This window comes from Neofelis nebulosa, chromosome 7, assembly GCF_028018385.1.
Source record: "Neofelis nebulosa isolate mNeoNeb1 chromosome 7, mNeoNeb1.pri, whole genome shotgun sequence".
Lineage (NCBI taxonomy): Eukaryota > Metazoa > Chordata > Mammalia > Carnivora > Felidae > Neofelis > Neofelis nebulosa.
The window spans coordinates 139,901,393-139,925,398 of record NC_080788.1 but is presented as its reverse complement, the minus strand read 5'-3'; the positions used below and the strand labels follow the sequence as shown (position 1 = coordinate 139,925,398).

Here is a 24,006-nt window from a genome sequence, read left to right as displayed (position 1 = left end):
TGGCAGAAACCGCCCATATGGAAAGCCTGTTGCCTCATCTTTCAATCAGCCCACGGGCCTAAATGGCCTACGCGTCCGGCGAGAAATGGGGGCGTGAAATCAAGTTCGTTTTCCACAGAAACCAGTAGTGCTCGTATGTCTTTTGTGGGGATGGGGTTGATGCTGGGAGCGTGTATCTCTAACACAAGAAAGCAGGCCGAGCCCCGTGATCAGAAATGTTTCTATGACCAGGGCGCAGGGGAAATGACACGCTGAAGACAACGCTCACCTTCCCTTGAAGACTTGGGGTCATCCTTGGCTGTCCCAGCCCTCATGGTGGCTACAGATATGTGACAGAGACAGATACGTCGACGATACACGTGAAATACTTGAATGGGGTTCTCCACTGGGCATTCGGAGAAGATGCCTCAGAAGAGAGCTAACGTTTCAGAGTTTGTTGGCATAGATGTGTCTCAGGCAGGGCTCTCCAGAGAAACCAAACCAATAGGATATTTACCTATTCCTATCTATCTATCTATCTATCTATCATCTGTCTGTCTTCTATCATCTATCTATCTGTCTATCATCTGTCTGTCTATCATCTATCTATCATCTGTCTATCTGTCATCTATCTATCATCTGTCTATCTGTCATCTGTCTATCTATCTATTTATCTATCATCTATCTATCTATCTTTCTATCATGTCTCTACCTATCATCTATCTATCTATCAATCATATATCATGTATCTATCTGTCATCTATCTATCTATCTCTCTGTCTATTATCTGTCTATCTATCTATCATCTATCTATCTATCTATCTATCTATCATGTATCTATCATCTATCTATCTATCTATCTATCTATCTATCATCTATCAATCTATTTATCTATCATCTATCTATCATCTATCTATCTATCTATCTATCTATCATCTATCATCTATCTAGCTATCATCTGTCTATCTATCTATCATCTATCTGTCTATCTATCATCTGTCTATCTATCATTTATCTATCATCTGTCTATCTGTCATCTATCTATCTATTTATCTATCTATCTATCTTTCTATCTATCATGTATCTACCTATCATCTATCTATCTATCTATCATCTATCATGTATCTATCTGTCATCTATCTATCATCTATCTATCTCTCTATCATCTGTCTATCTATCTATCATCTATCTATCTATCTATCTATCATCTATGTATCATCTATCTGTCTATATATCATTTATTTATCTATCATCTATCTATTATCTATCTGTCTATCTATCTATCTATCTGTCTGTCTATCATCTATCTACCTGTCTATCATCTATCTATCTACCTATCTGTCTGTCTATCGATCATCTATCTTCTTCATCATCATCATCTATCTATCAATCAAGATATTTATTCCAAGGCATTAGTTCATGTGATTACAGGGGCTGGCTATGTCAAAATCCATAGGGCAGAGCAGAGGACTAGAAACTCAGGTAGGAGCTCATACAGCAGTTCTGAGGCAGAATTTCTTCTCTGGAAATCTTAGTTGTTGTTCTTAAGGCTTTCAACCGCTTGGATGAGGTCCACCACATTATTGAGGGTAATCTCCTTTACTTCAAGCAAGGGATGTTCACCACATCTACAAAAGACCTTTGCAGCAACCCCGGATTCCTGTGTGATTAAAGAACCAGGTGCTGGAGCCCAGCCAAGCTGACACGTAAGACTCATCATCACAGATGGCATTTAGAACCATGATCCTGGCTGGGATTAGTAGGATGGCCCACACAGAGAGAAGAGAAGAAGGCTTAGGGTTGAAGCCTGAGGAGTGCCAACATTTAAATTTTAGGTGGAGAAGGAGGTGCTGGGCAAGGAGAACAGGAAGAGCAGCCAGTGGAAAACAGATTCCGTGCTGATCAAGTCTGGGAGACCTGGGGTTAGACCAGGCTTAGAGAAGCATGCCTCCTTGCAGGACTTCTCAGGGCCTTTAATATGCTTTTGTGCATTGTGAAGCCTCGCGAGGAAGGTGTCGTGGTTGCAGTTCTGAGACTTATCGGACCAATCAGGAGCCAGGTTTCGGTTTTGCTTTTGTTTGTTGTTGTTGTCGTTATTTTGTTTTCACTTTGTTTTGTTTCGTTTTGAGAAACTTTGGGGAAAATCTTCCAAAGTAAACAATGACACCACAATAGCTTACAGAGTAGAAGGTGAGCCCTATGGCTCTAGGAGAAAATGATTTTAGAACTGAATTGAAGAGAAAGAATTCGGGCGGTTAATGGGGTGGGGGCACCCAGGAGAGACAACCAGTTCTCGCCATGAGAGGGTCTGTTCTTCCCCATGGAGCACGAGGACAGGGGTCAGACTGCCCCGAAAGGCCATCCAGCAGTCGGGATGCCAAGGTCCCACTGCTTTGTCTTCCTCCCAGTGGACAGGTACTTTGGGGGAAAAATCTGACTTGCAAGCAAGGCCCCGGTCCTCAGGTCTGATCTGGAATTTGGGGCGGGCGGGTCTGGGCCGCAGAGCCACCTGCCAGGGAGGGTTCGGATCCTAGCTCCATCACTGAGGAGCTGGCTGACCTCGGACCGGTTTCTGCGCCGCCTCCGGAAGCCTTGGTTTCTTGGTCTGTGAAGCGGGCCCCTTCTCAGAGTTTGGGGATCAGGTGAGACGCTGTGGTGACGCAGCCAGCGGGAGCTGTCTTGGGTTATTGCTTTGCTCTTGCACAAGAAGGGTTATGTAAGCCGTCCTCTGTCTTGGCCGGGACCCCAGAGAGGAAACAGGCAGACAGGGCTGGCCCTCTGTATGGGCCTCGGAAGTTGACTCAGCGTGGACGGGGTGTCCGGGGAAGCTTCAGAACCCCGTCTTGGTTCATCTTGTGGGGTTGTCCCTAAACAACCTTCCACCGAGTCGGAAGCCAGGAGCCAGGCCCTGTGGCCTCTTCTTAGCCTGGTCTGGGAGGCCCTGAATCAGCCTGGCTTTGGGGCCTGGGGAAGGAAGAGGGCAACAGGGCAGCCCCGGTCCTGGGCCAGCAGCCTGGGGACCCGGCTCCAGCAGGTCTGAGGTTCGTACACTCTGGGGGGCCTGGGTTTGCCCCTAACACCCTACATGACCTTGAGAAAGGCCTGGGGATCCTCCTTTGGAAAAACTCCCTCGAGTTCTGCAAGATGCTCTATCCTGCTCTTTCTCAGGGACACTTCTGTCACCAGCTGGCATCGCCAGGCCTCAGGAGACCTCAAGGAAGCTTCTGGTTGACTCTTGCATTGCTGGGGGGAAAGGGGTCTGTGTGGACCCCGGTGGGCAGGCCCAAAGGTGAGTGAGCGCGTCCTCAGAACGATTACAGCGCCTCTGGCCGCCTCCCGGGGCTGCCGGAGCCTAGTGCCGCAGACAGTCTGGCTTCGAGCAACGGAAATTTAATCTCTCCCAGGTCAGGAGGCCAGAAGTCCAAGATCGAGGTGTCGGCAAGTTCTGAGGAACAGTGTCTTCTATGACTGTTTCCTGGCTTCTTGGTGGTTCTGGGGAATCTTTGACGTTCCTTGGCTTGTGGGACCGTCACTCTGATCTCTGACTACATCTCCTTGTGGCCTCCGTGTCTCTGTGTGTCTCTCCTCCTCCTATGAGGACCCCGGTCCTTGGACATAGGGCCCACCATAATCCGGTACGACCTCCTCCTACCTTAATGACCTCTGTGAAAACCCTATTCCCAAATACGATCCTGTTCTGAGGTCCCATGTGGACATGAACTTGAGGGGGGGACGGAATACTATTTAAGCCACGAGAGTGCTTTGATCTCTGTTACTCTTCACAGCACCTGGATTCTCATTGTATAGGCGAGAGGCCAGAAACTCAGAGAACCTGACTGGCTTTGCCCGAATTCCCAGAGGCAGGAATGACAGAGCTGGCATGTGAACCAGGAACCTGGCTCCAAGCCCAGGGCAGTCGCTGTCACATTTGTGCTGCCCTCTACAGTTTATGGAGCCCTCCTTCCAGAGTCATTAGCTCTGGGTAAGACAGTCGCACTTAGGGTGTTAGCTGCCTAGTTTCCAGATGAGGAAACTGAGGCCAAAGGCCGTTGGAGGGGGGGGTGAGGGGTTGGCCAAGATCACACAGCGAGTGGGTGGCATGGTGGGGCCTCAAGTCCTGGCCTCCAAAGTTCTCCCCCTACAATGACATATTACCTCTCAGCGTCGGGCACATGAAGGGAACCAGACACAAAAGGCACGTGGTGTTATGATTCCATCCGAACGAAATGTTCAGAAGAGGCAAGTCTGGAGACGGGAGGGTTAGTGGCTCCCGGAGCTGGGGGGAGGCGGTGCTGGGGGATTTCACGCTGCGGTGATGAGCGTGTTCTGGAACTAGAGAACAGTGACCACACAGCTCTGGGGGCAAGCAAAACCCACTGGAATGGGTGAGCTGTCTGGCTTGTGAGTCATATCTCGATAAAGCTGCTACGGAGAACATCTCAGGGTAAGGTGTCAGCCTCCAGCCCCTGGTGTGTGTGTGTGTGGGGGGGGGTGGATTCTGTAGGAGGTAAATACTCACGAGGCCTACAAGATTCAGACTCTGTTAGGGCAGAAACAGTTCCAGCGCGGGCTCAGAAGCTGTCCCCGCAGGAAGGCAGCTTGAGGCCAGATTCGTACCCCCCCTCCCAGTGAAGTCACAAGCACCCCTCCTGAAGAGCAGTGGGGTCTTAGCAAGTTACTTCCCTCTCTGGGCCTCAGTTTCCCCATCATGAACTGGCGGTAACGCAGGTGCCCACCTCCCTGAGGGGTCACGAGGGTCTGAAAAGAAGTCAGCGGAGTGTGAGACATTATCATGGGGCCATTTGACCTCAGCCAAAAAACAACAAGCAAGCCATCAGGCTTCCAGCCATTCCCACTGCTGAATTGTGACCTCCTCGCCTTGCCCCTGTCCACCACCCCCCCCACCCCCCCGCCCCACTGCTCCCAATCCTCCAGGGTTTGGCGAGAGGTCAGAAGGTGTGGCTCTGCCATGGGCTCAGGGGCTAACAGCAAGGAGAGAGGGGACCATACTGCCGGTGGCTGCGGATCGAGACTGCTTTCCAAATCATGAAACTGCACCAGGGTCTTCAGAGATCGACGACAGCCCTCATCGCTAGCATTCAGTCCCACCAGGTCGCTGGCATTCAGCTTGCACCGTGACGTGACCCCACCTCCTCACCCACTCGGCCAGGGCAGGCTCAGGGGCCCACCGGTGGGCTTTCAGGGGGGGCGCCGCGGAGGGTTGGGAAGGCAGGGGCTGCTCATGTTGCTGGGCTGGCTGGGGGCAGGTGGGAGGGCGGCTTTCCCAGCCCGTTTCCACCTGCCGAGAGCCCAGTTCACGCTTCCAGCCAGGTGGCTTCCCTCTGGGCTGCAGACATCCTAGAGTCACGCTTACCCCGCGACCAAAGTCCCCTTAGAGGAGTGAGCTCCCTCGGGCAGTGGTGGGCAACTTTCTCCGAGCTCGGAGCTGCTGGGGAGGGAAGGGTGCAGGCCGAGTGGGAGGCTCGAGCACTGGAAGGAGCACAGAAAATCTGTCGGACTCTATCCAGTTGTGGACACTAGGGCCAGAGGGCAGAGAACGAGCCAGGAAGTGGAGAGAGGGAAAGATACAAGGCAGGGGCTGGCTCATGACAGGTCTTGCGAGCCACGTTATGGATGTAGAACTTTATCCCGGGTGCCGGGACACGTTTGCAGGATTTCCTGTTAGAGAGCGTGGTCCTCGCCCTCACCATCGTCTTCATCACAGCTGTCATCACCATCATCATCACCATCGTGGCCGCTCACACGCGTCGAGTGCCAACTCTGTACCAGGCACCGGGCTAGACGCTTTTCTGCGCGAATCCTGTCAACAGCTCTGTAAGGCAGATGCCCTTATTCGCCCCCTTTTACAGATGAGAAAACGTAGGCTCAGAAAGGATCGGTGAGATGCTCCAGACCACACAACAAATAGGATCCCCGGCCGGAACCAGGACTGGAATCCAACCCAGGTCTGCCTCATCCCAAGCCTCGGCTCCTAAACGCTGCTGTTTCGGGGTATAGCCCCTCTACGGTTGTATTTGTGTGAAGACATGTCATTGGATACAGAGTGAAGGATAAGAGCTGGCAGATGGTCGAGGTCAGTATCAGAGACAGCAAGAGCAGTGAGAGGATGCTCAGCCATAGAGAGAAGCAGATAGGTCCCGGAAACACGTGGGTGGAATCTGAAAAAGGTGCTGATCCGGTAGGTGGGAGGGATGGGGGAGAGGGTGTATTGACCGATGACCCCCAGGTTTCTGGTATGGGTGCGTGGAGGTGTATAGATCGAGTAATGCCACTTCTGTAGAGACTATTAAAGAATATTATTCTTTAATAATATGTAATTATAATACTATTATATATTATATATAATTATATAATATATACTATACTATATATATAATGTATAATTATATAATATATATAATACTATTATATAATATATAATTATAATAATAATAAAATATAATTATAATACTATTCTATTAAAGAATAGAAGTGTTCTTTAATGAACGAGTGAATGAATGAATACGTGAGTAATGAGGAGGTCCCCTAAATGAAGTGGGTAATGAGTTCCCCATCACTGGGATTATGCAAGCAATGGCTACACAACTGTTTGTTTAATCTAGACATTGTAGAAGGCACTCCTGCTTGGAAGGGGAGGTGAGAGGGAAGGTCCTCAGTAAGTATATATTGCATGCATGAATGATTGAACTTGTTGCCACCCCTCTGATTCTAGGGCCTCATGGGGGCTCGCTGGCACCTGGTGGGAGCTTGATGAGTTACCACTGTAGGAACGGAGGACGGGGGAGACTATCAAACCCTATTCAATTTTCTTACATTTCTACTTCGGTATATTTTAGAGCCTGCAGTTTAATACATATTAATGAGTTTACACATTGGGTATGCATAATCAAAATTCTTTTACTTATAGGGATACACAATCACAAGAGCTTGGACACCGCTGTTCTGCAGGACAGAAGCCCTAAAGTGGGTTGAGCGGAAATAATGGCCTTCTTGCTGCCTCTTGATTTGCAGTGTCCTCACAAAACTAAGGTTTTCGGGTACCGTGACATGAAAAACGCCTGCAAAAACTACTGCAAAAAAACTCCTCGACCGTTTATTAAGCTGTATGGAAAAGACACATGTTTACACACCTCATCCATTTCTCATTGTTTGTGAATTGCTCCCTCCTTACAATGTAGCAGCTCTCTGGGTCTTTCACAGGACAATGTTCTTTATCACAGTGTCAAAACAACCCACTGGCCGGCTGCCCTCCTGCAGACTGATGGCTCCTCAGGCCACGGGAGGACCCCTAAGTGACCATTAGGTGTCCAGAGCTAAATGACCATTAGGTGCCCATCACACACCCGCTGATGGATGAGTGCTACACATGTGCGAAGCACAGCCTCCTTTTTATTCCACTCACAGTCTGCGCGCAGTTTAACTCCATTAAAATGTTAAACCCTGCCTACTTCTTCAACCGTTTTCTTTCTCCAGCTACGAGTGTGTGTGTTTATTGGTGCAGAGGGGTGTGCGTGGCAGGGGCACAAAGGCTGGGAATCTTTTCTGACTCCTTTTGCTTTAAAATCTAGAGCTGGTTTGATGAGGATTTACGGGCTGTTTGCCATCCAAGGTTTCCTGGTCTTTGGGGTTTCCATCTTCTCCGGAGAGGGCTTGCTAACAAGTATCCAATTACTTTGAGTGAATGAATGCTGTCCTGGTGTCGCTTGCCTTAACCATCCTGGTAGCTCCTGAGCTCCACTGCTACTGAGCTGGCCCTCCCTGCCTTGATTCTCCGCCACATGACGTTGGAGCCTTGGAGCCCGGGAGGTGCGTTCTCCTTACTCCCCACGGTACCTGCCGGCCACAGCAGGCCGATTGGGAGCCCCGTAGAAAAAAAGAAATGAATCCTCCCTGGAGCACGGGGGGCTTGGCGATAGGACTGTCTCTTAAGCCTCTGGCCAAGGATGCTGGTCCAGCTTCCTGTGGCCTTACTCCTGGGACCCGCCCCGCCCCACCCATCACCCCGCCCACCGCTGCCCCATCGCCCCGCCCACCGCTGCCCCATCACCCCGCCCACCGCTGCCCCATCCAACCACTGCCGGCCCCGCCCAGCGAAGGCGGAGCCACAGCCTCTCCGCAGCGCCGGCTGGAGGCCCCTGGGGGAGGGCGTTCTCCCTTCTGGGTTCATCCTGTGGGGCCCCAGGGCTTCCTCTTGGTCACATAAGACCAGGCAGACACGCTGTGACTCAGACCCAGCTGGCCCAAATGAGGCGCTCAGCCCTGTAGGGGAGCTTGGTCCCAGGATCAGCGCTATGGGGTCCGTGACCCTCGTGCCAAATCATTGGGCTGCTGTCCTCGGGTGGCAATTGGTCGGTGCCCTCGGTTGCTGAGACCCGGACAACGGTGGACGGGCTGGACTCCGCCTGAGTACTGCCCACCCCCGGTCTGAGCATGAGTCCCCGGCAAGTTCACTCAGACATCTCTCGCGGGCATCACAAATCAAACATTGAAGGGGTGGCGTGTCCGCAGAACGCTCGCGTGTGTGTGTATGTGTGGGGGGCGGGCGGGCAGCGTTACGGGAAGGTGGAAGGCAGGTAACGTTGTTGCGCACCTGCTATGTGGCCAACCCTGAGACGTGCTTTATTTACAGCACCGTTAGCTACAATACCGGTTCTCCTCTAAAGAGCTGTTGTAAAACCCGAGTCCGTTTCTTTATAATAAATTTATTTCCATACTGTGTGCCTAATAAAGCCTCACATTTATATAGCACCTTTCCTTTTTCCCAAGCACTTTCGTGCCTGTTACGCCTTTCAGTCCTCCCAACAAGCTGGTGTCACAGAGGACGGAACAGGCAGGGATTAAGTGACGTGCCACTAATTAGCAGCAGAACTGGGGCGTCAGGCTCCTCCTCAGTCCTCTCCTCTGCACCAGCCAGGGTGCCTCGCTCCACCACGTCGCAGAACAGCCTTCTGGTCGTTGGAAGGAGTCATCCCTGTTCGAGTTTGCGAGTTCCTCGGAGACAGAGATCATACTTGCTTTTTTCTTCCCTCTTGCGCGCGGTGCTCAATACTTGCCTACACAGCAAGTTCTAGAGAACTGCTAAGTGCTCATCGAGTTCTTGTTTGGCACAGACCATCTTGCCCACGGGCAGGGGGAGTGATGGGATCCTGGTCTCCGGGTTCTTACCAGGGAACCCTCAGAGTTCAACCTTCACTGATCTGAGAAATCATCCTCCGGAGTCCCAGCTGAGAGGATTTAAGAGACTGAAGGCGAAACTCCAGCCAGGCCCCCCGCCTGGGGACCCAGCCGTGGCCTCAAAGCTGGGGTGGCAGTTCTCCCAGAGGTGTGATCTGGCACGCTGGGGCAGGCTGGGACGTCACGTGGGAGGGACACTCAGTCCCTCCTGTCCCTGTCCCCAGGCCCCCTCCACTCCTGGGAAGAAGCAGACTGGCCCACGGGTGGCAGCAAATGGGAACAATAATACCGTCATGTTTATGGAGCCCTTGGCTCCGGGCGCGAGGTCACCCCATCCTCACGGCCTCGCCCGCTGCATCTTGGGCAGGGCGGGAATGAAGCGCCTGTGTTTGGCCGGAGACGTCGACTTCCTGCCCAAGGTCGCATGCCTTCCGTTCCTGCTCGGGGCACATCCTGAGGGGCAGCTGTAACCGCGCCCTCACCCACGTGGACCGTAGTCCTCGGGGCGGCCCTCACTGGCTGTTCCCCACCCACTCGGGCAGTCTGTGAATCTGGCGTTCCACCGAGACGGAGGTCCGCAGCGTGCCCATGGAGTTCTCCGTCTTGGTGGCCTCCGACACGCAGCCCCCCTTCTGGCACAGTCCCCGGAACACCTCCCGTGACTTCTTGCGGAAGCGCTTGCCCACGATCACGTACACCAGCGGGTTGAGGCAGCTGTTGCTGTAGGCCATGTAGGACGCGATCTGCGTGAAGACGTCGACGGTGTGCTCGTCCCAGCAGCCGGACAGGATGTTGAGGCGCAGCAGCGTGTCCAGGAAGGTGCTGACCTGGAAAGGCAGCCAGCAGGTGACAAACAGCAGCAGCACGGCCAGGACCAGCACCGTGGCCTTCCTCTCCGTCCGGATCTCCTTGAACTTCTGCATCTCGTCGTTGCGCAGCACCTTCATGATCTGTGCCGTGCAGAAGGTGATGACGACCAGGGGCAACAGGAAGCCCACGGAGTTCAGGAGCACGTTGGTGAACACCTCCCAGGTGCGCGACGGGTAGACGATGAGGCAGGCCGTGACGTTGTAGCCCTCGGCCGTGTACCCCTTCATGGTCCGGAAGGCCAGCATGGGCGAACTCAGGAGCAGCGTGCACCCCCAGATCACCAGGCTGTAGAGTTTGGCCCAGCGCACCCCGCGCATCCGGCCCACGGACATGGTTTTCACCAGGGCCAGGTAGCGGTCGATGCTCACCAGCATCAGGAAGCAGATGCTGCTGTACAGATTCATGTAGAGCATGGTGTTCACCACGCGGCAGAGGACCTCCCCAAAAAGCCAGTCGAAGTTGTGGGCGATGGTGATGGCCCAGAAGGGCAGCCCGCAGGCCAGGAGCAGGTCTGCCGCGGCCAGGTTGCCCAGGTAGATCTCGGCCACCGTGCAGCTGCTCTTGTGCAGGCAGAAGACGCCGAGGACGAAGATGTTCTCGAGCGCCGCCAGCACGAACAGGACCCAGAGGAAGGGAGCCTGGATGGCGTTGAGCCAGCTCCTCCACTCGTCGTAGACGCAGCCCTGGGACGACGTCCCGTTGAGGGTGGGCTCGAGCACCTGCGAGGTGATGTTGAGCATTTCGACGCTGAAAGAAAAGCACAAGAGAGGCTGTGACACCTCGAGGTCACGAGAAGGAGGAGAGACAACTGACGCAGGAGGAGGGGGACTCAGCAAGCAGCTTCCAGAAGCGAGGTTGGGAGGGGCGCTCAGGCCCTTTCTGCCGCGTGCTCAGAGACTGGGGCACCCCGGGCTCCCCGGGGTCTTTCAGAGGGACCCCGTCTCCTTGGGCTGAGCCGAGAGCTCGTGTTCTTTGCCTGGCAGCCCCGTTGGGATGTCTCCTTGGGCGGTGTCCACCCGCGGCACCAACAACCAGTCTTGGGCCCTGGGCCTCCTCGAAGCTTCCGTGATGGGAGGATGCAAAACACATTCCTTCCTTATCGCGCGGGCCGCTCCCAAGGGAGCTGGGCATCTTTCAGCCTCTCGTGGCCTGGTCACGGTGAGTAATTTATTAGAGGAGAAAGGTGGTATCATGCCAGACAGTGATATTCCCACCTGCCTCCGAGACCACAGCCCATCTGCCCACACCCTGTCTCCTTCTGGCAGAAGGCAGCGCTGTGCTTCCAGAACCTCCATCAGCCAAGTGTTGACGACAGTCCGAGGTCACGTGATGGCAAGGGAAGGCAGGGGCTTTGGAACCAGACAGTTCATATCTCGGCGCGTTCATTGGCTGTGTGACCTCGGGTGAGTTAATTAGCCTCTCCGAACCTCAGTGACCTACCTCGTAAAATGGGAATAACAGAATCTACTTCTCAGGGCTGCGGTGGGAATCCAAGACAGTGGGCAAAAAGCTGTGCTCTTGGCTCAACAAGCACGAATAATGATCGACTTTTCGTGAACTTAATGAAAACAACCGGCACCACTGTTTTCAGGTTCTTGCTCCTGTATTAGCCACTGTATCATCAACTCACTTCTTCCTCTTCCACTCTTGGGTGCGACTCAGACCATGGGGCGGTTCATTTTCTGGAAGTGTCACTGTTCAGGCTACTTCCTCTCTACCCTCTGCCAAGAGGCACGGGGGTTGGACAGCTCCCTAGCTGTGTGGTCTTAGGCAAATTGCTTGACCTGCCCGAGCTTCCATGGTGTTTCCTTTGGAGTAAAACCCTGCTCTCTTCTTGACTGGCTTTGTACGGCTGTTGCAAGGGCCAACTCAAAGCGTGGGCGTGAAGACACATCGAAAGCGGAGAGTGCAACCAGAGGGCAAGACTGAGTAGATGTTTCCCTAGTGCCCAGGGCAGGGAGAGTCAGGGAAGGTGGTGGGAGGGGAGCTCTTCCTGGGTGGGTGAGTCCTTCCGGGGCAGGCTCATTGGCTGGGAGGTGGGGGGTGGCGGGCTGAGCCACAGCTATGGGAAAGAATCTGCTGTTCACCGGTGGGATTTCCTAGGAAAAGCCCCTCTGCTTCCGGGACCAGCTGGCTGGCTTTGAGCAGCCAAACTGGGCACCTATGACTAACTCATTCCTCAGTGCAATTGTTATTTATGTATTTATGTATGTATGTACGTGCGTATGTATTCATTTATTTACTTTTTTAAAACAGTTGTCTTTTTTTTAAATGTTTTATTTATTTTTGAAAGAGAGAGAGAGACAGACAGACAGACAGAGTACCAGTGGGGGAGGGGCAGAGAGAGAGGGAGACACAGCATCCCAAGCAGGCTCCAGGCTCTGAGCTGTCAGCACAGAGCCCGACGTAGGGCTCGAACTCTCGAACTATGAGAACGTGACCTGAGCCGAAGTCGGACGCTCAACCAGCTGAGCCACCCCGGCGCCCCCGCAATGGTCCTTTCAATGTGCTTTGAGCATCTTCTCTGTGCTGAGCTCCACCCTGGCTGTAGAGACCCAGAGGTGAGTGCCACGTGTCCCCCACGCCCTGCCAAAGCTCCTGGCAACTGTGGTCTAGAGTGTGATGGATGCCGTGGGGGTGTGGGGCACAGAATTGGGTGTATGTGGAGAAGGACGGAGGTGACTCTGTGACTCTGGAGCTGGATCTCGAAAGATGAGGAACATGTCAACAGAGAGCAAGAAGGAACAGTGTTATATGGTGACAGAGGGTGGCTACATTTGCAGTGAGCATAGCGTAACATATAGAGAAGTTGGATGGCTATGTTGTACCCTGGAAACCAAGGTAGCATTGTGTCTCCACTGTTCTCAAATAAGAAAATGAAAAAACAAGACAAACAAACAACACCAACAAGGAGAGAGGAAGACCAGGCAGAAGGAGCAGCTTGAGCAGAGGTGCAGAGATGCGAAGCCTCCGGCATGTTCTGGAAGGCAAGGTGGGAAGTGGCCAGGGATGGGATGAATAAAGGAAAAAGGACAGTCCTCACTGGCTGCTAAGAAAGTGAAGCTTTGTCCCTGAGAGCTTTAAGGAGGGAGTGATGGGATAGGAGAAAGGCTCTGGGAAGATTCTTCTGGTGGAGTGGTGATTTGGATATGTCCCCCAATTTTTTACTACCCTTCCCTTCAAAGGGTGGAGTCTAGTTCCTCTTGTAGTGAATGTAGCCGCTGACTTGCTTCCCACCCATGGTGGCAGTGACAGTGTGTGAGTCCGTGGTCTGTCATAAAACACATTGCAGTTTCTTCCTTGGCCTTGCAAGGGTGCTTGCTGTGGGGGCAGCTGGCAGCCATGTTGTGAGGGCGCTCAAGCAGCGGCGTGGGAGGAACCAACTTGCCCCCTTGGAAGCAGATCCTCTGGCCCCAGTTCAGCCTTTGGTTGACCCTGGCACCCTAGCCTTGGAGTATTCTGGCTGAGACCCCAGATATCACAGAACAGAGACGGGCCGTCCCCACTGGGCCCTAAGTTCCTGACCTGTGCAAACTGGCAGGCTCCTTCCAGAGCCTCTGGATGTAAGGCTTCTCCTGGACAACCTCCTTGGTCCAGCCTTTGGCCCTGTTTTTGCAGCTACATAAAACCCATTTTCTCAGTGACCCAGGCTTGGACAGTTGTCTCTCAGGGTCTGGGTCTCGGAAGACGGAAGTATGGCACCAGATGCTGCCTGTTAATTTCCCAGCAATGTGGTCCTTTGCCAACGGGATGGCCCCTGGCCCTTAGCTGGCTCTGAGAAGCCACTAGATTGTCCGAGGTGGCCTGGGGAGTGCAAAACTGGGAGTTAAGTGCCCCGTGGCTGCCTGGTCATATCCATGGTATGCTGCACCCCATACAGGGCTGAGAAGCCAGGCGGGGCCCCTCGGCCCTTTGTCTCGCCAGCCCTGAACCCTCAAGACCGACCCTCCCTTTCTTCTGCTTCCACTCGCAATCGGTTCTCTCTATAGAGTGGCTAGGCCTCCTACCAGACATCAGACATGAGTTGGAGACATCCCTTCTCCATGGTGACCTGGTGCATCTCTGACTCCTTGGGTGTTGACTTCAGAGTGTCACTCTCTTCATTTCCAAGTTCATTTGCGATGGGTCGCACATGACCATCACTTCTGTATCCTCCTCCCGCATCCCCGTACCCCACCAAACCCAACAGAACACCACCTGCCCTGCTCCCACCAGGTCCATGGGGGACTCGAACACGGGCCCTACCAGCCCTCGAGAGGTTTTTTTTCTGCGGATCCCACATTGCCTGTTGCTTTCACTGTTGCCCAGGAGATGAGGGTCACGTTCCCCAAGTCTTCTCCAGGCTGTCTGCCCCTCCCACCAGAAGCAGTAAATCAAGGAATTCTTTTGACTTACCCGAAAGTGGCTGTGGTGGGCACGGGGTCCTCATGAAAAGACAGGAACATATGTCTCCTCCAGGAAGAGAACATTTGGACTCAGAGGGAGACGTGCGTGAGGCGCCCGGGCTGATCGGAGGAGAAAAGACAGTTAGATCGTGGGTTGGGGACCATAAAACACACATGTGTTTGTCCACGAGGGGAAGGGAAATCGAGCCCTTCACTAACAAATATTTATTCAGCAGCTGCTGCATACTGGGTGCTAGGGACATAATGGCACAATGTCCTGTCCTCCAGGAGCTTACAGTCTAATGGCGAAGCCAGACATTACTGAAATAGTCACTAAATAATTGAAAACTGATGTAAGTGCTATGAAATAAAGGTCCCACGAAAGCATATAAGATGGAGTCCTAAACCAGCCTGGCGTGGGTGGGGGGTGTGGGTGGGAAATGGATATTTATTTTACGAGCTGAGGGTGAGCAGGAGGCAACTGAGCAAAAAGATGGCGGTGGAGAGGAGGATGTCTACGAAGGAGCAGCAGGTGCAAAGTCCCCGAGGCAGGAAGAAGCTTGGTGTGGATGTGTGTTAGGCCCTGGTGGCTGCTGGGGGACGGAGGGTACGGGATTGTGGCAGGGACAGAGTGGAAGCAGGGAGACCGGTTAGCAGGTTCAGCCCTGGTGTAAGGCTGGCCATGAGAGCCCGGGGAGGAGAGCAAGGGACGTGTCAAAGACACCCCCCACCACAGGAGCTGCCATCTCCTGTGAAGGGAAGAGGCGGAGGGCTGACCTGGAGAAGGGGTCATGTGTTTAGACTGGGACTTGTTAAGTTTGAGGTGCTTCTGAAACTCACAGGTAGGGGTGCAAGTAGCCGTGGGGCTCAGAGTGGGTCTGGAGCTGGGGGTGGGGGGCTTGGGCTGGAGCATCTCCAGGGGCTTCGAGCCTAAAGGCAAAGGCGGGTACAGAGGAGCGGCTCCAACCCTTGTGGTGGTGACTGTGTGCTCTCAAGGTCTGAGCCCCGGGTGAGAGGGACTCAGAGCCTTTCTCTGTCCCTCTTCATGTTTCACTGTACAGCTGACCCTCGGACAGCACAGCTTTGAACTGCGAGGGTCCAGGTATGTGGATGTTTTCCAATAAATACGGTACACTCCCATAAATGTAAATTTATTTTCTCTTCTTTGTGATTTTCTTTTTTTTTTTTTTCTTTAATATTTATTTTGGGAGAGAGAGAGCGCGCGTGAGCGAGCATGAGCAGGGGAGGGGCAGAGAGAGAGAGAGAGAGACAGACAGAGAAAGAGAATCCCAAGCAGGCTCTGCACAGTCAGCACAGAGCCTGATGGAGGCAGTGGGGCAGGGGGCGAAAGCGGGGGGCTTGATGCCCCGAACCGTGAGATCACGGACCTGGGCTGAAACCGAGAGTCGCAGAGGTTTAATGAACTGAGCCACCCAGGGGCTTCCTTACGTTTCCCTTAATAACATTTGCTTCTCCCTAGCTCACTCTATTGTAAGACACTATATATTACATATGACATACAAAATATGTGTTAATCGGCAGTTTATGTTATTGGTAAGGCTTCTGGTCAACAGTAGGCTCTCGGCAGTTAAGGTCTGGGGGTGTCAAAAGTTAGATGCGGATTTCCGACAGGGAGGGCTGTCAGCACCCCTCCCCCCAGCTTTGTTCAAAGACCAACTGTACTCTCATCCCGGGAGGTAGGCATCTGCCACAGGCTGGCCTTGCCGAGGAGGTGGGGGTGCAGAGATGGGGAAGGTCACTTGTCCAGGTGCCATTGCTAACAAGACCCAGAGGTGGGGCTTGAACCCCCCACTTCTGGTCCAGATCTCGAGCTCCCGCCGGGATCTCACCTGCCCTCTTGCTCCCGTCCAGGAAGGGTGTGAAAACCTGGGTGCCCATGTGCATGTGCATGGAGCCGTGGATCTGCCCCGCCCCGGGTTTCAGCCACCCCTCAGCAGGCACGCGGAGCTTCCAGAGGCCAGCTCTCCTAATCCGGTTGTAGGGGGTGAAGGGAAGGCGGCCGACAGTCCAAGAAACATTAAGGCATTAGAAAAAGAAGAGACTGGGTTAGTAAGTAGGAAACAAGGCAGAAGATATTTAATGAACATCTGGAAAAGGTTTCCCTGAACCCCTGAACTGAGCGGAGGTCAGGATTTGGAGCTTGCAAGAGGAGGCCAGCAAGCAGCCAAGTCCTGCTGATGCTTCAGGGACGGAAGGGGTCTGGGGGAAGGGAAGAAAGGTCTAGTAGATTGCCTTTTGGGGAGGGCCTCCCTGCTCCCTGGAAAGCGGAGGGCAGAGGCCATGTGTTTGAATCATTCATTCCTCCAGGACCCTAATTGAGATGGGGGCGGGGCGGGGGAAAGCAAGGTGAGCTTCCCCTGCCCCATGGGGCTCCCCTCTCCTGCTGAGGGACTTCAGTCTGTCCCAGGCCCCCCAATTCCACCCAGACAGTGACAACTGCACAGGCGGGGGCGGGGGTGCTTCAGCTCAGTCACCCTGGGGAGTGCCCAGTGTTTCCTCGTGGCCCCTGGGTGTTGGGTGTTCCCGGATCTGGCCGGCTGATCTTAATTGCTGGCTAATGGCTGTAAACATTGCTCTCATTTTGAAAACAAAGCCAGGAGTTTCTCTGCAGCCCTCTGGAGAGGGGGTTTCAAGTCTGGAGAAATTGTAGATGCTAGTTGCTTCTCTGCCTGTGGGAGGATTCTGCCTGTGGGAGCCGCAGGCAGCTCCAGGCCACTCTCCCTGCAAGCCCCCCCTCCTCCCGCCCAGGAACCTCGGCAGGGCTGGCTTCCTTTGGGCTTGGCCAGTGGGAGCACCAGCAGGGCAGGGAGGGAAGAAGTACATGGGGCAACAGCTGGGGCGTGGGCTCCCAGTTCTCTGCCTCAGGGCCTCCAGGGGCCGAGCTCACAGCTCCTATCAGGGGCCCTTCCCACCTCGCTGGCCAGGATTCTGGAGACTGCCACCTGGTCCTGTTCAGTTCTCTGGGAGGGAGGGGGTGACCCGTGCCAGGACCTTGGCTGTGCTGGCTCTGGTGCCCCGCCGGCACCCCCACACGCCGTCCACACTCCGAAAATAGACCCTCTGTCAAAAACACCTCAATATTACCCAGTGTGAATGTGCCTTCTCTTTCCTCCTGGGACCCTGTCGAATAGGCCCTGGGATTAGAAAATCTGATGTCAGAGAGCGATCGGAAGGAATGTGGGAGAGAGCTTGGCGCAGCTCAAGCTGGCACGGGGAGGGGGGAGCGGGGGGGGGGCGGTGGCCAGGCTTGCGGCACTCTCTGTGTGACGAGGGCTAAATGGTAAATAACCCCATATTGTGTGGTCACTCTTCCCGCCGGGGCCGTCCCAGCCCTGTTGGTGCATTTTCAACACCCCTGTGGGATTTGCTTTCACCGAAGAGGGTGGGCCTCGTGCCTGAATCTTGTCTGACTTTAGTAGAGGGGCTTTTATACGTCAGGCCATTGTATTTATTTGTCACAGATTGTTGTTATGACAGATGACACTCGTTTTCCGTTTAGTAAGAAGGTGGCCACGTGAAGTGACCATTCAGAAGTAAGTCTATTAAAGAAGTAGCTGGACAAGTGGCAATAGTATGGCAGAACCCACAGGGGGAGTGACCAAACTGGGGGGAAACAACCCCAAAGCACCCTAGAAACTTGTGTCGCCAGCCAGGGGGCCCAGCGCGGCAGCTAGAGGCTTCCGGATTCAGAACTGGGTCCCCCTCTGCTGGGCTTGTCATTTGGGGCTTAGTGTAAAAATAGCCCCCACCTCGCAGGGCCGCGGTGAGCAGCGGATGAGTCAGTGCTTGAACAGGCACAGAGCATGCGGTCAACGTGTTCCAGAATGTGAGCTGCCCTTCCCACCCCTGTGGGAGGGCTGGTCTGCTTCGGCCACACCACGGGAGGCATGGGATTTCGGAGGGGACCCTTCCGTGGGGCCTGCTCTCCCGCTCACAGACCCAGCCTCGGTTTTCAGACACTGATTCCAAAGCTGGGTGGGGAGATGATGAGGGTGTCACTGGGACATCGCCGGCCCCGCGGATCTGGGGGGAACACTTGAGACTGTAGTTCTAACTTCCATCTGAACAAAAGGTGTTCTCCTTTGCCGTGTGTGTGTGTGTGTGTGTGTGTGTGTGGCCCTCTACCCCATTATACTCAGCACCCCGAGTGGGAAGGGCCCTCCCCCTCCACCCCGCCCCCTCTGCCCTGCCTGCACTGATCTGCACATCCCATCTCTTGAACACCACTAGCTCCAGGAAGAAGTGGAATGTCTCAGACCCCCCAGCCCTTTGGAGTCCAGGCCAGAGCTGGAAAGAACCGAGATCTCTTGAATCACATCTTAGAGCCCTCTGCCAGACAACACATCTCCAGAACAAATGCTTTCCTCTAGAATCGGATAAGATCTACATGAGTGCCGGGTAAGGATGCGGCTTACAGATAAGCACCCAGGGAAACTTCAGGCCACAGTAAATACTGGGGGGCTGGGGAAGGAGGTGGGCTCATGCACCGTATGGGCCTCGGCAGCGGGGAAAAAGCGTGGCCTGGCCACAGAATTTCCAAAGGACTTTTTTCCTCTTTGTCCCTAAAAAAAGGCCATACCCGACTACGGGGAAGGATGGGGCTCTGGGAAGTCCTCCTCCATTCCAGGAACTCCCAGAGAGCTGAATCAGAAGATCCAACCCAATCATGTGGGCCCTTCCGGCATTTGGACACTTTATGGGCCTGGAATGTTTTGGAAACATGTATAGAGAATGTAAGAGGAGCAGAGCCCCTCACCCACATGCTTTCTGCCTCACGGGTAGGGTGCACTCACCCAACTCTGCCCGCCCTCAGATACCCCAGGGCTGGCTCAGTCTTTATGCTTTACCTCCTTATTATGGAAGGTTCTTCTGTTCAACTTGTTTTGACTCTTTTCCCCACATTGGTTTTTAGAGGGTTTTTTTTTGTTTTTTAAGTTTATTTATTAAAAAAAATTTTTTTAATGTTTATTTATTTTGAGAGAGAGAGGGAGGGAGGGAGAGCGCATGAATGGGGGAGGGGCAGAAAGAGAGAGAGAGGGAGACACAGAATCCGAAGCAGGCTCCAGGTTCTGAGCTGTCAGCAGAGCCCGACGTGGGGCTCGAACCCATGAACTGTGAGATCATGACCTGAGCTGAAGTCAGATGCTTAATCAACTGAGCCACCTAGGCACCCCAAACTATTTATTTTTGATAGAGAGAGAGCACAAGCAGGGGAGGGGCAGAGAGAGGGAGAGAGAGTCCCAAGAAGGCTCCAAGCTGTCAAGAAAGAGCCCTGAGGACTCAATCCCATTGACCATGAGATCATGACCTGAGCTGAAATCAAGTGCCAGATGCTTAACCAACTGAGCCACCCAGGCACTCCTGGGGTTTGGGGTTTTAATGGGAAACTTCATTGGACATTCTAACACCAATCCTTCCCCTTAAAAAAAAACCCTCCCTATTTGTTTTACAAGATAACATAACCAGATTCCAGAGCATTTGTGTTCAAGACCCCCAGAGCTCTATCCCTACGCACATCCACATGCAAGCATCCTTTCTTCTCCCATGATTTTACATGGAATATCATATCAAGTCACTGTATTTACTTAGTGTCAGTTATGAAACCATTCCTTTATTCCAATCCCTTTTCATGTGCTAGATTTTCCCTGTGCCAAGTGAAGGAAAAGAAACCTCATTTAAAATGGGGTCGGGAGGCCAGCAGGCACACCTTCAGTGCTGCTCCCAGCAGCCCTCCACAGCCCCAGCAGAAAACACGCAATCCCAGCAGAAGGAATCTTGGGCTTCCCCTTTACAGCCCCAGGGGGAAAGAAGGAAGATTGTCTCCTCGCTCAGCAGCAGCCCAGCCAATGAGAGATAGCCGCAGCTCAGCCAATGAGAAGCCACTATACTTCCAACTCCCAGTTTCCTCCAATGGGCTTTTTGTTTATAACAGCCCTCCTGACTTCCCCCCCTTCCCTCTGGAAAAAGAGCCTTACTCTGTTCTCCAGGCTTGTCCATGGCTTCCCTGTAGTTATGTGTTTCAGGCTGTGATTCTGTTACTCTCAAATAAACCATTTTTTTCTGGTAAAAGAACTGACAGTCTTATTTTTCTTCTTTTTTTTTTTTTAATTCTTTTTTTTTTTTTAACGTTTATTTATTTTTGAGACAGAGAGAGACAGAGCATGAACGGGGGAGGGTCAGAGAGAGGGAGACACAGAATCCAAAACAGGCTCCAGGCTCTGAGCTGTCAGCACAGAGCCCGATGCGGGGCTCGAACTCACGGACCGCGAGATCATGACCTGAGCCCAAGTCGGCCGCTTAACCGACTGAGCCACCCAGGCGCCCCCTGACAGTCTTATTTTTAAGGTTAACATGCCCCAGCCACTGTCACCCCTCTCCTGATCTCCAAGGATGTTCCCTATGCTCCCACCTCCTTGCCTTTGCTGGGGCTGCCCACCCCCGTCTGGGTGCCCTGTGCAGGTGGCTGGGGCCTGTGGGGATGGTGCGGACCGCTCAGCTGGCTGCATGGGGCCTGGGAAGTCGGCAGTCTCTGGGCCCCCGCTTTGGGGGTGCAGTGGGGAGCATGATGGATGGGCTACAGAGGAATGCCCACTGTGTGTGTGTGTGTGTGTGTGTGTGTGTGTGTGTGTGTGAATGTGGAGGAGCATGGGCTGAGTCCCTGGAGATGTCCCCAAAGGGTTGGAAAGACAAGGGACCAGGGTTTCATAACCGAGATCCAACCAGGTCAGAATCCCAGATCCAACACGGACCAGCCGTGTATAACCTTGGTCAGGCCGCCGAACCCCACCAGACTTCGGTGTTTTCATCCATCAAATGGGGATGTTCATAGCGCCTATTTTGTGGGTTTGCTGTGAAGATAAGGAGGATAATGAAAGCAAAGTGCTCCCGACAACGTGTGACCCGTGTGCGGTGCTCCGTGAATGTCAGTGTGCCCTTCCTCTGTGCCCTGTATCAGGTTGCTGCCAACAATTTTATTGGAGGAAAGAATTTTGCTTTCACGAAAATGCTCCACCTGCTCCCACCCTCCCTTTTACAGAAGGGAAAACTGAGGCCCAGAGAGGCGATGAGATGTTTAAAGTGACACAGCAAATAAGTGCCAGCCTGTGACAAGAGCCAAGTCCTTGCCTGTCTCCTGCTGGAGTGGCCGTTATTTAGGGGTTTGGTACAGGCCAAAGGCGACCTGGGGGTCTGGAGGCATTTACAAGACTGGGGCCATTGGGGACAGAGCCCAAGGACCTGTCTTAATTGAAGCACGGGATTCTTGTACCGGGTATATTCCTCCTTCCTCCTTCCTTCTGCCCCCGGAAACTCTTTCTAGGTTAACCTGACAAGATCCTGGAACACTAGGGTGAGAAGGGCTTTTGAACACTATTTCATCAGACTCCCTCATGTTATAGAAACGGACACAGAGACCCGGGGATGGCGGGTGTTCCCCCAGGGCGCACAGCCGGCTGGTGGCAGAGCTCAACTTTGAAACCGGGTCCTGGAATCCTGGCATTCTGGAATCCTGGCACCCAAGCCCCCTGTTCTTTTTTTTTTTTTTTTTTTTAATTCCACAGCTGCCCCTGTCCTATGCGGAAGAAGGAGCTGTGTGCTAACATTGTCTGATTGTGAACACGGTTAAAAACCCCGACTCAGGGCGCCTGGGTGGTTCAGTTAGTGAAGCATCCGACTCTTGATTTTGACTCAGGTCCTGATCTCACGGTCATGAGATTGAGCCCCGCTTCAGGCTCTGCACTGAGTGTGGAACCTGCTTGGGATTCTCTCTCTCCCTCTCTCTCTGCCCCTCTCCTGCTCTCTCTCTCTCTCAAAATAAACAAATACACATTTTTTAAAAATGTAAAAAAAAAACAAACCTCATACCCCTAGCCCACGCAGGTGTGGATGGCTTACACCAAACCTAAGAGCAGCACCTTTGTGCGATTATAAAGATGTCCTTTCCACTTTCCTATAGGTCCCAGGGTTTCTGTCACAAGCAGGTCAAGAATTTATAATGGGGGGAAATAGAAATCCTTGCAATAGAGCCTTGCAAAACAGGAAGGCTGTGCGTCCACAGGGAGTGTGTTTTCCAGAAAAGCAATCCTTCAGGACAGGCCCAGGCTTGGGTATGCTGAAGAACGTTCATTTCTTCCACAGACACTCAAGCTCCCTGAGGGTCCTGGTGGCCCCCGGGGGGGCCCGTGGCCCTGCTGGGGTGGCAGGAGAGGGCGGTGGCGGGGGGCCTTTGCCAAACTGGCTGCTGGCCTGGCCCCCCTGCCACGTGCAAGAGTGTCCCTACCGGGACCGTCTTCCCAGGAAGCCAGTTTACAAAACGAGGAGGTGATGACGTAATAAACGGAGACTTGGAGCCAGCTGAAGAGAAAAAAAAAAACGACACTTTGTGGCACGAAGTGGTTCGGGTCCTGTCCAAGGTGCGTGCAAGAGGGACAGTGGAGAACACACAGTTTGGGGCACGCGGAGTTTTGTCCCTTCCTGCCACGCTGTAGCCTCTGAGATCTGGTCTCTGAAGGGACCTCTACTATTGCCCATTCGCTTCCTGGGAGGGGGCTTCATTCAACAAACTTTTAAAAAAAAATTGTTTTAATGTTTACTTATCTTTCAGAGGGAGAGAGAGAGAGAGAGACATTGCATGAGCAGGGGAAGGGCAAAGAGAGGGAGACACAGAATCCAAAGCAGGCTCCAGGCTCTGAGCTGTCAGCACAGAGCCCAATGCGGAGCTCGAACTCATGAACCGCGCAATCACAACTCAGCTGAAGCCCAATGCTTAACCGACTGAGCCCCCCGGACTCCCCACCCGGGCTCCCCCATTCAACAAACTCCTATTCCCCATTTGTTTGTCATGTTCGGTGTGAGATATAGTTGGCGACGAGCACAGACACGGCGGGCAGGATCAAATGAACTTGGACATCAAGCCACAGCCTAGTGCCGTCCTTCGAGGACCGTCTCCTGTTTCTGTCACTGAGTACCAGGTGTGCCCTGGGATAGATGCTGTGACATCTCTGGGACTTCGTTTCCATGATTACGATGAGGGGTTGTCATAGATGATTCTGGAGACCTCTGTACAACCGTGTCCCTAAAGGAAATGAGCTACCACGGGGAAACAGAGGCAGTGGATTAGCACCCTGCAGTCTCGGGGGCTCATCTCCCCACTTGCTGGCATCCAAAGGCTCGTATGGAGATGGACAGAATGAGCCAGTCTTAGCAAGTTCCCCTTCTCCCGGCCTCCCTGAAGCTTCTGAGGATCCTGGGCCAGGCCTGCCCAAGACACGACAGCCACAGGCAAGCCCGAGCCTTGCCCAGCCCCGTGACTATGGCCCTCGGCCCAACTCTGCTTTGGAAGGTGGAGCCCATTGGAACCCAGGGAGTCAGCGCTGAGAATTCCAGAGCTCCAAGTTCTGCCTGTGTCACACCTTGTCCAGAAAGGAGGGGAAGGGGACCGTGTTTCTTAGTGTTGATCTGCAAAGGAACTGGCCTTGAGTCTCCCAAGGCCAGAGAAGCAGAGAGGATGGGAAAAACTGGCCCCGGGTCCCCAGCACAGGTAAGGATATCATGCTGG

The 24,006-nt window shown here is 53.4% G+C and overlaps 1 protein-coding gene and 1 long non-coding RNA gene across 6 annotated transcripts in view; one reads left to right on the top strand and one right to left on the bottom strand.

Annotated features, from left to right (window-relative positions):
• LOC131517720 (B2 bradykinin receptor-like) overlaps positions 1-24,006 on the bottom strand; it is a 52,916-nt gene that overhangs the window by 13,828 nt on the left and 15,082 nt on the right. Inside the window, exons 2-4 of one of the 5 annotated variants that reach the window (XM_058740219.1) lie at positions 16,280-16,416; positions 14,440-14,549; positions 6,878-10,791 (exon numbers count right to left, since the gene is read on the bottom strand). In XM_058740219.1, coding sequence (XP_058596202.1) covers positions 9,687-10,791; positions 14,440-14,513 — 1,179 coding nt within the window. In that variant the 5' untranslated portion in view covers positions 14,514-14,549; positions 16,280-16,416 and the 3' untranslated portion in view covers positions 6,878-9,686. Of the gene's footprint in view, positions 1-6,877; positions 10,792-14,439; positions 14,553-16,279; positions 16,417-24,006 lie in introns of those variants that run through there. The other 4 variants (XM_058740218.1, XM_058740220.1, XM_058740223.1 and 1 more) reach the window with 4 other exon arrangements.
• LOC131517721 (uncharacterized) lies at positions 4,310-7,022 on the top strand. The gene is made up of 3 exons (XR_009264765.1): positions 4,310-4,423; positions 5,850-6,073; positions 6,908-7,022. It is a non-coding gene; the product is annotated as an uncharacterized LOC131517721 (long non-coding RNA).